The 11,848-nt window shown below is 45.2% G+C and overlaps 1 protein-coding gene across 8 annotated transcripts in view; it reads right to left on the minus strand.

Annotated features, from left to right (window-relative positions):
- The window catches only part of LOC139765893 (uncharacterized), a 54,920-nt gene extending 44,762 nt beyond the window's left edge, over nucleotides 1-10,158 (minus strand). For 4 of the 8 annotated variants that reach the window (XM_071693822.1, XM_071693821.1, XM_071693823.1 and 1 more), the window contains exons 1-2: nucleotides 3,207-3,336; nucleotides 329-982 (exon numbers count right to left, since the gene is read on the minus strand). Coding sequence is in view for 5 of the 8 variants with exons in the window: in XM_071693823.1 (XP_071549924.1) it covers nucleotides 329-370 (42 nt within the window). In the remaining 3 variants the exon portion in view is untranslated. Of the gene's footprint in view, nucleotides 1-328; nucleotides 983-3,123; nucleotides 3,163-3,206; nucleotides 3,337-9,579; nucleotides 9,774-10,030 lie in introns of those variants that run through there. The other 4 variants (XM_071693819.1, XM_071693818.1, XM_071693820.1 and 1 more) reach the window with 2 other exon arrangements.
- Nucleotides 10,159-11,848: the final 1,690 nt, after the last annotated feature.

Raw genomic sequence — 11,848 nt, forward strand, 5'->3', positions numbered from 1 at the left:
TACAGGTATTTGTAAGATTCCTCAAGTTTGGGATTTATACCTTCGAAATGTTGGGATACACATGTGACGATATTACTACCACCATTACATAGTCTCCAGGATTTCTTTATGCTATAGCTTTGAGGGGAAATGATGGACTCGTTTGGAGCAAATAAGTCCTGGACGAACCTGTACTCCTTTCTGTCTACTGACGATGGTACGGTCTCAGCGAAGGCGACTTGTTGCTAGTAGGTCGAGACTAGTAACATGCTGGACATACAAGACTTATATAACCGTATAAGATGCATATATAAGAACCATAACTAAGACTATGACAGTGGAAACTTACCATGCACGTTAGGATCACAGTGTACCGCGTCAACCAAGCCATGATATCCTACACCTCTCCCAAGATCGTCCTCAAGGAACTGTTACGGGTCGCAACACGCCCCTCTCAGTGGTGGATGGATGGGCGGCAAGGTGGGTGGCTCGACCAGTGATGGGCGAGAAGGAGTGCAGGAGCTGAGAGTTACGGTACGCGTGGCCGTGGGCGGCCCGTCAGGCTCGATGCAGAAGGTGGGCGGATGGGTGGCGAGGCGGGTGGCGGCTGGGTGGTGAAGCGAGCGAGTAGGTGGGTGCGGCAGAGGATCACCTTGAAGCGTTGACCGTCACTTCCACAACAGTCTATCCTCCACATATCATCTAATGAGTCTCACTAAGGTGGCCTCCATAGCCACACCTGAGGTGGATCCTGAGGCAGAGGCACTTGACGCGAGGTATTGAGGGGTGGGTCAGCCGGCACCAGGGGTGTAACGTGTAGCACTCAACACGGTATGCGGTGGTCAGCCGGCACCAGGGTTGCCAGAGGGGACACACAACACTGTCTACCCTTAATGTTGACTCATTCTACTCGATTATCTGCTGCTGTCCTTCATGTCATATATATTTTTGTCCAAATAGAGGTAAAATCATATCAAATGAGTACCATGCATCTTCGCTCACCCTGCATCAAAGACAAAATTAGATAAAAGAATTCTCATATATTTCTTCTTTTTTTTAAATGCAGTAAATCGCACCCGATGATGACACAGGTTCCTGAAGCTGTAGCTGCAGAACTACTTCATACGAGATAAGATCAACAAACAAGATGAAAAACTTGAAAAGATAATGTGGACGAGTCAGGTTTACGAGGCATCCATCATCACTACAAAGTAGTCCCCACCACATAATGTGGAGGGTTGCATAGTGCCAGCGACATCCCCGGTATCTCTGGGGAAGGTTGAACCTCTCCAATGGTCCTGCGGAGAGAGGCTGTGAGGATCGCTTGTTGCCTCCACCCACGGCTGCGGTAGCAACACCAGAATCAGCAGTGTTGGCCGCGTCCACCTCCCAGTCATCGCTGCTACTGACTCACTGCTGTCAGATCAGGGATGTTTGTTTACACACACACAAACACACACACACACACACACACACACACACACACACTTACACTAGTCCGCCCTGGGTCAGGTCCGTACTAGTTCGAATCCTGGGTGTGACAGTGGGCTCATAGACAATTCCAGATGTTCACCATCCCCAATAATTGGATACTTGGCTTAGGCTGGTGTGTGTGTGTGTTCGCACACTGGGGTGAAGCCACGGTATATGAAAACAAAGTTAAGAGACGGAGGACCAATGTAAAACTCTCTCTTCCCACGACACACAAATACGTAATACAACTAGTAATCACACACACACACACACACACACACACACACACACACACACATGTAAACATTTATCTATTCATGACTACCCCAGGACTAATTTCTATGAGAGCGTTCTGGTGCAAACCAGGACGTCTTTTCTTAAGGATCCTGCAGCTCAAGGCTTCGCTGCCTCCAGGAAGAGGGGAATCAAGATTCCTTTGGAGTGAGCCGTTCTTTGGCGAGGCTGTACTCCCAGTTACACTGCCTCGCCAAAGGTATCTCTTCACTCGCAGTGTAATCTCTTACAGTTGTAGTCCGTTGTGTGTGTATATATATATGAATTTGGGTAAATGTCTGTGGTAAGTCTAAAACCTGAAAGGTGGCCTTTTTCTGGCTTTTATTACCAGGCCAGGTACCCTTGCATCGTGCCCTTGAGGTACCTTCATCATAATTTGAGGCTGCTAGCTCGTCTGTCGTGAATGAATGAAGTGAACTAAATATAATTTATAAGATCATGAAAACCGGCAGTTGTTGGCTTCACAACGGCGCTGAGCTGCAACGTGTTGTTGTTTAAAACACTGCCGTTTCTGAAGTACCAACATTAACTTATGGGATCTCTAGGAGCTACTGTAAAATATAACACATAAGTACTCGAGTATATATATATATATATATATATATATATATATATATATATATATATATATATATATATATAAACACTGCCCAGCGCTCAGGAATCTGGTCACGTCCATCAGGCAGGATCATAGGTCAAAGTTTAGTGATGCTGTTTGTGTGTTTATATGAGGAAAGTGCGGGGCAACTGAGCATACACAACCTCTCCAGTACCTCTCCTCACCAGTCATACACTACACACCACAATGTATCGACCATTATCTCACCAATCGGTCAACGGGATTCATTTTCATAACCAGTTTCCACACCCCTACAACCTTCACTCCTCTCCAACATAACAAGGCACCTCCACCGCAACAACATTCAGTGTCTGTAGCAATAAAAGTCAAGTCCTTGATGTGGCGACAGCAACAGCAGCAGAGGCAAGCATTGTCGCACAGTCGTACTGTCGCCTCTTCACAGCCAGCCTTGCACACCGTATTCACTGTTATCCGCAGTAGCAGTTGCACGTGCATCTGACCAGCGGTCTGGACAACAGGGCTGGTGACACTCGAGAGAACATGCGTCGCGAAAGTCATTTATCGGTTTGCTAACGGAAGTCCTCTTTATCTGGCAATATGTTATTTCCTCAGCAAAAAATGTTCGACACAATGATTTCTGCCTAAGTTTAAAGCATAATATTTTCTTCGTCAAAATCAAGCTCTTCTGAAAAAAAGTATATATATATATATATATATATATATATATATATATATATATATATATATATATATATATATATATATACATATAATCGACGTATCGCGGGGGGCACTACTTTGCTCAGTAGCGACCATAGATATACGCGGCGGACGTGTGGTACGCCGCCTCCACCAACACCAAAGCCCTACTGAACCCCACCGTCAGGCGCGATGTGGTCCCTCCTGCTCTGAGGGGGACGGCACCCAGCAGGAAGGAGCCAGGGGGTCACACACGTAGCAAGAGGCGGAGTTGGGGAAGGGACGTCCGTCTGGCAGCGAGGACGTGTCCCTACTGAGGCCACGTTACCCGCCAGCATCAGTGGTCAGGCCAGACGCGCCTCCTGGGTTATCGCACTAGCATCTGGCGCGCCTCGTCCTTTACGTCCACAGTGCGACAGTTCCCCAGACTGAAGGTACGTTATATATATATATATATATATATATATATATATATATATATATATATATATATATATATATATATATATATATATATACAGAGCGTTTCTTCGTGTTTTACAGCTACCTCGATAACGCGGGAAACGGTGGTCAAGTATGAAAGAAAAATACACACACACACACACACACACACACACACAGGAATATATATATATATATATATGTGCGTGTGTGTGCGAGTGTGTGTGTGTGTGTGTGTGTGTGTGTGTGTGTGTGTGTGTGTGTGTGTGTGTGTGTGTGTAAATATTGGTCATCTTAATGTGTACGGTAAAAGATGTTAGGTCACGACATCCACTATATTTTCTGGAGAACTTACTGGTATATCATCAAAGAGACGAAGGAAATCTTACGTCATGCATGGCGGTATGACAGACAACCCCTGGTTCATATCTACCTACAGAACTGTCTCGTCCCAGATCCTCAGGGAAGACACAGTCATGCATCCCTAAAAGCTGTCCCCCTGACATCCTCCACAGCTACAAAGCAGCCGAGGTATGCGCGGCGCGCGTGTAAACAAGTGAGTGACCTCGACAGTGACATCATCTCTCGGCCAAGGTCACCCAGGGAACACGTGGCTCCACACGACCTGATACAAAGTTTCAGCACAGTAATACGAGAGAGAGAGAGAGAGAGAGAGAGAGAGAGAGAGAGAGAGAGAGAGAGAGAGAGAGAGAGAGAGAGAGAGGCTAAAGACAAAAAGATAAAATGATATACTCGTCAGGAGCACCGAATCATTTCCAACTGGGACGAATGTCTGAGAGATAAGCTCATGTCTACAGGATGTTGGTGGACTCTGTCATTGGTGGATCTGTCACACTAGCGGTGTTTTATATATATATATATATATATATATATATATATATATATATATATATATATATATATATATATATATATATTTTATACTTTGTCGCTGTCTCCCGCGTTTGCGAGGTAGCGCAAGGAAACAGACGAAAGAAATGGCCCAACCCCCCCCCCCCCCCATACACATGTACATACACACGTCCACACACGCAAATATACATACCTACACAGATATATATATATATATATATATATATATATATATATATATATATATATATATATATTTGTTATGACTAACCAGCCAGTCTGACCAGTAAGGCAGCCCCACCACTAGTCAACGGTCGTCTGGTGTAAAGGGCAACAAGGATGCTCCAGGATTCACGCAAAAATTCCCTCTCGCTGAGGTTTATATTCTTTAACTGGTCGTATCAGATAACGTTTGCAGTCTGTGGAACCACTTGACGTCGTGAGTGAGTCGATCCGCAGCGCGTCTCTGTGGCCTTCTTTATACACACAGCAGCACAGCTGCAACATGCACGGTATTGGCTGTCACGAGAGGCCAACACCGCCCCACTCTCAGTCTATCAGTCATAGCAACCCCACACTGTAGTCCGTCAGTGAAAACAACCCCACACAGTGTTGACCATCTGTGACACTAACCCCAAAGTGTACTCTATCATTGACAACAACCTTACAGTGTTGGCCGTTTCTGACACCAACCCCAGTGCGTGTTCATCGTTGATAGCGACCCCACCCTAATGATGAGAGCATCGGAAGCCTCCCCCAGCCAGCTCCACTCCTTGCATGCCATATGGCACATGACCACGACGCGTCACCGGGTGCAAAGACTTTTACACTAATTCGCTTGGTTGGATGTGATTCATTACCACTGCAGCTCCAAAACTGAATCCCCAGTCTACTGAGCAGGATGGCGCACGACGAGACGACCCTGAACACAGCGTTACCATTCTGAACACGACGTAACCACCCTTGAACACGACGTAACCGCCCTTGGGTAAGATGGTTAATCCTCGAGTACGATGGCCTAGCGGTATGGCTCAGGTCAAGGACCAGGCCATTTATACCCAACGATCGTCAAACTCGTCAAACTTAAGGGTCGTAATGTAGTCTTCAAGGATCGTACCGTCATGAGTAAGTTATCGGGCTGGTCATGCACACGAGAGGTGAAGAAATCAATCCTTACACAGCCATAACTCTGTCATAACCAAGCTAACCACATCAATTACCAATAAAGGCTTTACACTAAGACATGATCGAGAGCCCAGCAGCGTGGCCCAGGGCTACATAGCATCTCGAAGAGCTCTCTCCTTACATCCATCAACTGAAGACGATTCTTGTTTGGTGAGGCAAGTCACTCCTCCCTGATTCAGCGTCTTATTTGTTAACAAACACGACTAATGATCGCGATGAAGTCTCTTACTTAAACAGTAATCGCGCCCATTGCTCTGTTTATATTTGCAAACTGAGACTGTTGCCAGCGTGGGCGATGTAGACACAAAGTTTGTATGAAGTCTGCCAGCGAAATACATTTTTCTTGAGGCCACCGCGCCAAGTGTGACACATGGCAACACTCGTCATCTGACGAAAAATGATTATAATTAATCATCTTCTACAAGAGAATATCTTTTTCTCTAGTGTTAAGCAATGGAGCTCCATCCAGTGTGATGATACGCAAGAATCCTTAAATATCCGTTAAATAAGGAAAATAAACACAAACATGCACATAAACAAAGACAATTACATTCACACAAAAGAACACGCACACTCATAGAAAAACATGTGTCCGGGAGGACACACACACACACACACACACACACACACACGAGGATATCAGTATGTGTAGCCATGTGCGCGTCACACAGAGATAGACACGGTTAAGTGTGAAAGCAAAAGAAAAGTATGATCACCCAATTACGATGTCATCCATAGTACGGCAGAACGCATGATACACATTGTTGCAAGCGTCAGAACAAAGGCCTGGCCAACGAGCCCAGGGCCGCTCCGTCGTGCTCAAGGATCGCACCGTCATGCTCAAAAGGGCTGCGAAAGGGCAGTATACCAGTTTGAATTTGGGGAAGGACAGTAAAACTCCGTTTACGGATGAAGTGTTTGTTCCCCTTCCTACCGTCCTCCAGCCTGGACCTTCCTCCATTTCTCCTCCTTCCTGGCTTTATACACACACACACACACTCATCGAGGCGTTACACGATGTTCATCCGTCTGCAACGGCCTGAGTCCAAGTACGTTTCTTACTGGTAACACTGCTCTTGTGCCTCAGAGAAAATGGATATTACAGTCATTTATTATCGCTCTTGTCGTTCTGTCTCTAGTGCTTACATTTTGTTCCTACGATATTTTCATATGTTTTTGGAAACTGTTGTCCACATAGAATGCAGATGTCTCGGCAATTCAATTTTCTATCTTCATTGCGTTATAAACATATTGGTCAGTGCGTCTGTAGATGCGCCAGCCCCGGCGTTACTCACAGGGTATTTGCACACGCCAATATAACTATATCAAAACATTCTGGCCCAGCAATCCTCATCAACGTCTTCATGTCATCATGGGTCCACATCCCACATCAGTTTCTCCCTGCCGCCACACACGCACTTCACAACAGTCAAAGCTGTACTTCACTAACAGCTGCACGTAAATCGTATCTTCACTTGGCATGTTTGTGTTGCTTGTTTGTCGTGTTACGTTCTGCTACACACACACACACAGTTCCTTGATGATAGACTTTTAGGTCTACTAAATTGTTCTCAGTCCCTTGCATTCGTTGTCATGCGTAGATTATCATCTGTTATTCAAGTTGCGAAGTTCGAATTCTTTCAGCCACTCACGATTTAGATGTTCTATGTTTGGAAATGATCCATGAATTTTTGGTGTTCATTTAGTACAACTCATTGATTTTTATAATTTTCGATTCCTAGCTTCTTCCCCCGCATCTTTGTACAGTGTCATTAGTTTGAGGTAAAAGTGATAAGTGAGAGGTGATGGCATGCACAGACTGGGGAGGAACTATGGTTCCAAGAATGGTCACTCACTACAGGATAGGTCACTTACTACAGGATAGGTCACTCACTACCTTGGAGGGCCTCTCTCCCGTTCAATTAATCACAATGAAACTTAAGCAAGAACCTTATCGAAGACTGATCGGCTGACTGACCACGTCACCACTGTATGAGGTGTCTTAATCTTACTTCAGCCTCATTTCCCCAAAGCATTTGATTCTAAAGAGTTGTTTGTATAATACACATCGCTTCTTAAACATTGTCGTCAGGAGTGGGAGTTTTTTTATGTTAGCCGAGGCGGCATGGGCAGCTGAGGCCCCAATCAAGGCCATCCCATCAACGCTATATATATATATATATATATATCCTAGCCTGAGGCAGGTACCCATTTTATCGACCAACCACTAGGGGTGGATGAACACCTGGGTTGATTGTGTACCAACTGCCGTAAGCAGGATTCGAACTTATGTTCTCGACCCTGGGCGCCCCCGGAATGCGTCACGGTCAATGAACGCTAATCTCTACACCAGAAAAGAAGCCTTTAGCAACCTGTGTCACTGACCATGTTACATGCAACAAGAAGGACTTCAAGTCTTATTAATAATCTCCTTGAGCTGGCGGCTGGCCCTGCAGTCGGTTATCAGCATGGTGGGTGGGCGTGAGGCGCGTAACACCAGTGGGACTGGTCCACCCTGGATCCCTGAGGGGAGTCCACCTTCACAAGAAGGGGATGTGGGGACGATCCTGACCCGAGGGATGAAGGAGAACTGGCCAAGGTAAGACGTGGACTGAAAGGTAGATGATAATGACGTATGTAATCAAGGACCTACAGGAATTATCAACTCATCCATTACAGTACGACCAAGCAAGTACATTATTGACGCATGTTGTCAATAAGACAGATGTATTCCTATCAATGATGGCCAATAATTTCGTTCTCTTTAAACACATTCACACCGTCTACGCTGGTCTAGCGAACGCCACACTATCTTCCCAGTGTCTTTCCGTATCCCAGCCTCCTGCTGCGTCCGGTTCTTGATCAACTAGAGGCATGGAGACAACTGGGGTGCTTGTATGACCAAGAACACTCCCGACGCCATAGGTGCCAGGGGCGTGGACATACCTGGGATGCCTGTGTGAGACCACAGATTCAGGAACAAGGACGCTGTTGTTGAGCTGGTACTGACACCGAATCCTCCCTCCTGACATGAGAGGTTCAGATGACCTGTAGCATCGACCGCTCAGAACCACGTCACGCAATGATCCATAACTCCCTTGCGGTGTTGTTGCAGCGTCTAGCTCATCTAATGTTTTATACAGTCTTATGAATTCACGAATAAGGCACCACGTCATCGAGGCCTTCATCCGATTCTGAACGAGATCACAACAATACGAATCATTCCCGGCAGGTAACAAGTCACAGCGCCTAATTAGACTTAGTACACTTTCTGGAAACGACTGTGCTCATTATTCTGGCAATATAAGTACACATAAGTACTAGTTTACAGCTAAACATTTGTACCATAAGTAGAAAATCACTGGGGCCTTGAACAAGGAAAGTGCTGTTTGAGGCTTTACCTCTAACATGTGATCATCCATATGGACACATTAAGACAATCTTACGTTTGTTAAATCACTGTGAGTAAGAAAATGTTCCGTCGTGTGAACAAATCTAAGGTAAACATGAATGATAATATTAACTCACTTCCACTCAAGTGGAAGCATATAACGTGAAGTCCCGTCCTAACACTGAACAACACTGCTGCTCCATGGTTGCGTTCACTCAACCCGTGAAGCTCACCACTGGACACCGAGCTGAACTCGCTGTGAGAAAGAACAGCCAAGCTACCAGCTATATGTGGGGCTGGATCTACGTGCAGGAGGTTGGAGAGTTAGCAGATACAGTTGACAGCAGACCAGATTCAGGAAATGCTTGAATTAATGCTTTTCTGTGTGCGAACCTTTCCTGTGTGCGAACCCATCTTTGCTCTACATTTTCCTGAAAGAATCGTCTTTATGCGCGACAACTGCCCTATCCACACAGCCAAGTCATCACGAAATCGTTTAGAAAACACACATCCTCGGAACTGGCTAAGTTAAGGTTGTATATCATTGGAGTTGGATACTCACTTCGAGATGAAACGTCCAAACGAGAAGGTGATCTATAACAATCATTCAAAAACAAAATGCAAAACAGAGCAAGATAATGCTTACGATATCTACAATACTTACATCTAAAATCCTAGTTTCTTGTAGACACAGCAGGAGGAATATCACCAGTCGTAGGCATACTCCTGACACCTTGCACGGCCGCTGTCGTCACCAAGGTAACTACTTACTGGTCGTTGTGTCTGACGTGACTGCCTTCCTCAACACGACCAAGCCCGACCTGCACTTTTCCCGCGCAATGTGATTTAGCCACATTGCTGTACGTTTCATAAATATCATAAAAATGTGTCAGTTTTATTCTCATGTTAAAAGAAAAACAATATAAACTAGATTAATCTTAACAACAACAGTGTAATCTTATGAACAAATTAGGTTTATTTGAAATTCCCTAACGTTAACTTTTCCACTATCTAATATCCATCCATACAGTCACATAGGAGCTGATGGCTTTGGAGCCGAGTTCGTCATGCCTAGCCTTTAGCTCCTCCACCGACAGAAGACTGAGAACAATAACCTTAAACACATCTTGTGGCGGCTGATATCACTTGTTCACTTCCTGACGATGTACTTTGACGACAGGTTCTCGTATAGGTACTGCCGCACCCCTGGCTTACCTGGCTCACTTGGTGTGTGGGACTAAACGTTAGGTACTTCTGCTGCTGCTGCTGGCTCACTGCGATTACGTAGCTTCGGAAACAACGAATCAGGTGTCGACACAAGTTTCGACACAACCCCTACCGGTAGTTCGCTAGTCATCACAAACACTTATCGTACGAAAGCAATCAATTTTCACCAGCGATTCTGCATCAACTAGCTTTGAATATATATATATATATATATATATATATATATATATATATATATATATATATATATATATATATATATATATATATATAGTGAGACTATATCTAGTCTTAGAATTATCTCCAGAAGAAAGTGTTAAGGTTTTTTCTCTTGGTTAGTAATTGTAACTTGACCATGACGGCCTTGATGACCCTGGTAGCTGACAGCCACCTAAACAACCAGCATCTGCCGTGATCCCCTGAGCAGACATGGTAACACAGGAAATAAATACAATTTAATGACAAATTTTCGTTTATTTGGTTCAAATTATAATGTCTGGTCGGAAAAATATCCTTACTATTTTTTTTTAATACATCTGCACTTAGTTGTACTGTGACACTGCTGAGGATTAGAAGTTAAAGGGCTTGGATTAGCCAGTCACCGGCCCACGGATTACCCAGTCATCGGCCCCACGGATCATTCACGCAGTCACGGGACCGAGGATCACTCACTTCGTCCCGGGGATGTGGATCAGATCAGTCAGTATGTTGAGGGATCAAGGACCAAACAGTCTGAACTAGGATCGAAGATGGGTCAGTCGCTCGTAGAGTTAAGGACCAGCTCGTCTCTCGCAGACACCATCAGTCACGGAGCCTGGGATCCGTCATTCTGTTTCAAGGTCAAGGATTCATCCCCACGTTACATGGTCGAGGATACGTCAATCTAACACACTATCAAGGATCAACGTCTTGTCATAGGGCCCAGGATATGTCACTCTCTTGACTGAGCCCGGGAACAGCTGAGGTATCACAGGGTTAAAGAGCAGCCAGTCTGTTACGGGACCGGCGATCAACCAGTGTCGCAGGTCACCGCATCAGTGAGCTTGTCTCAGGGCAGATGATCAGCTAAGCCAAAGGGTCAGCCAGTCACAGGATCAAGGATTAGCCACTCCCTGGCCCGAAGATCAGCCACTCCCTGGCCCGAGGATTAGCCACTCCCTGGCCCGAGGATTAGCATCTTACAGGGCCAAGGATTTGCCAGTATAACTAGCGATCATCTTCTCACAGAGCCAGTGATCAGCTAATTATAGGGCTGACGATTAGCCAGTCAGGCGGGCAAGATTCAGCCGATCACAGGACCTAGATTAAGATTGTTACAGTTTAGGGATCAGTCAGTCTCAAAAGTCCGGGGACCAGCTGGTGAGTCACATGACCAAGGATGAGTCAGTCACCTTCTGTTGGGGCCGATGATTAGCTAGTCATGTCTAGGATCAACCACTGTGAGTGGCGGTGATCAGCCAGTCACATAGTTGTGGATCAGCTAGCGTGTCACAGCTCAACAGAATACACTACACCAGATTCACTGTAATCTTAGCTTCAAGTTGCTTTGTATCTTTTGTATATCTTACATAAACTAACTTCTATATGAAGATATTGCCTAGACATCTTTATACTTATACCTTAGATTCTCTGAAGACATGGGACATGCTTTTGAAGCAATGGCAACATGTAGGAGATAGATAAGCATTTTCGTATCACAAGTTGGT

The sequence above is a fragment of the Panulirus ornatus genome, chromosome 56 (assembly GCF_036320965.1).
Source record: "Panulirus ornatus isolate Po-2019 chromosome 56, ASM3632096v1, whole genome shotgun sequence".
Lineage (NCBI taxonomy): Eukaryota > Metazoa > Arthropoda > Malacostraca > Decapoda > Palinuridae > Panulirus > Panulirus ornatus.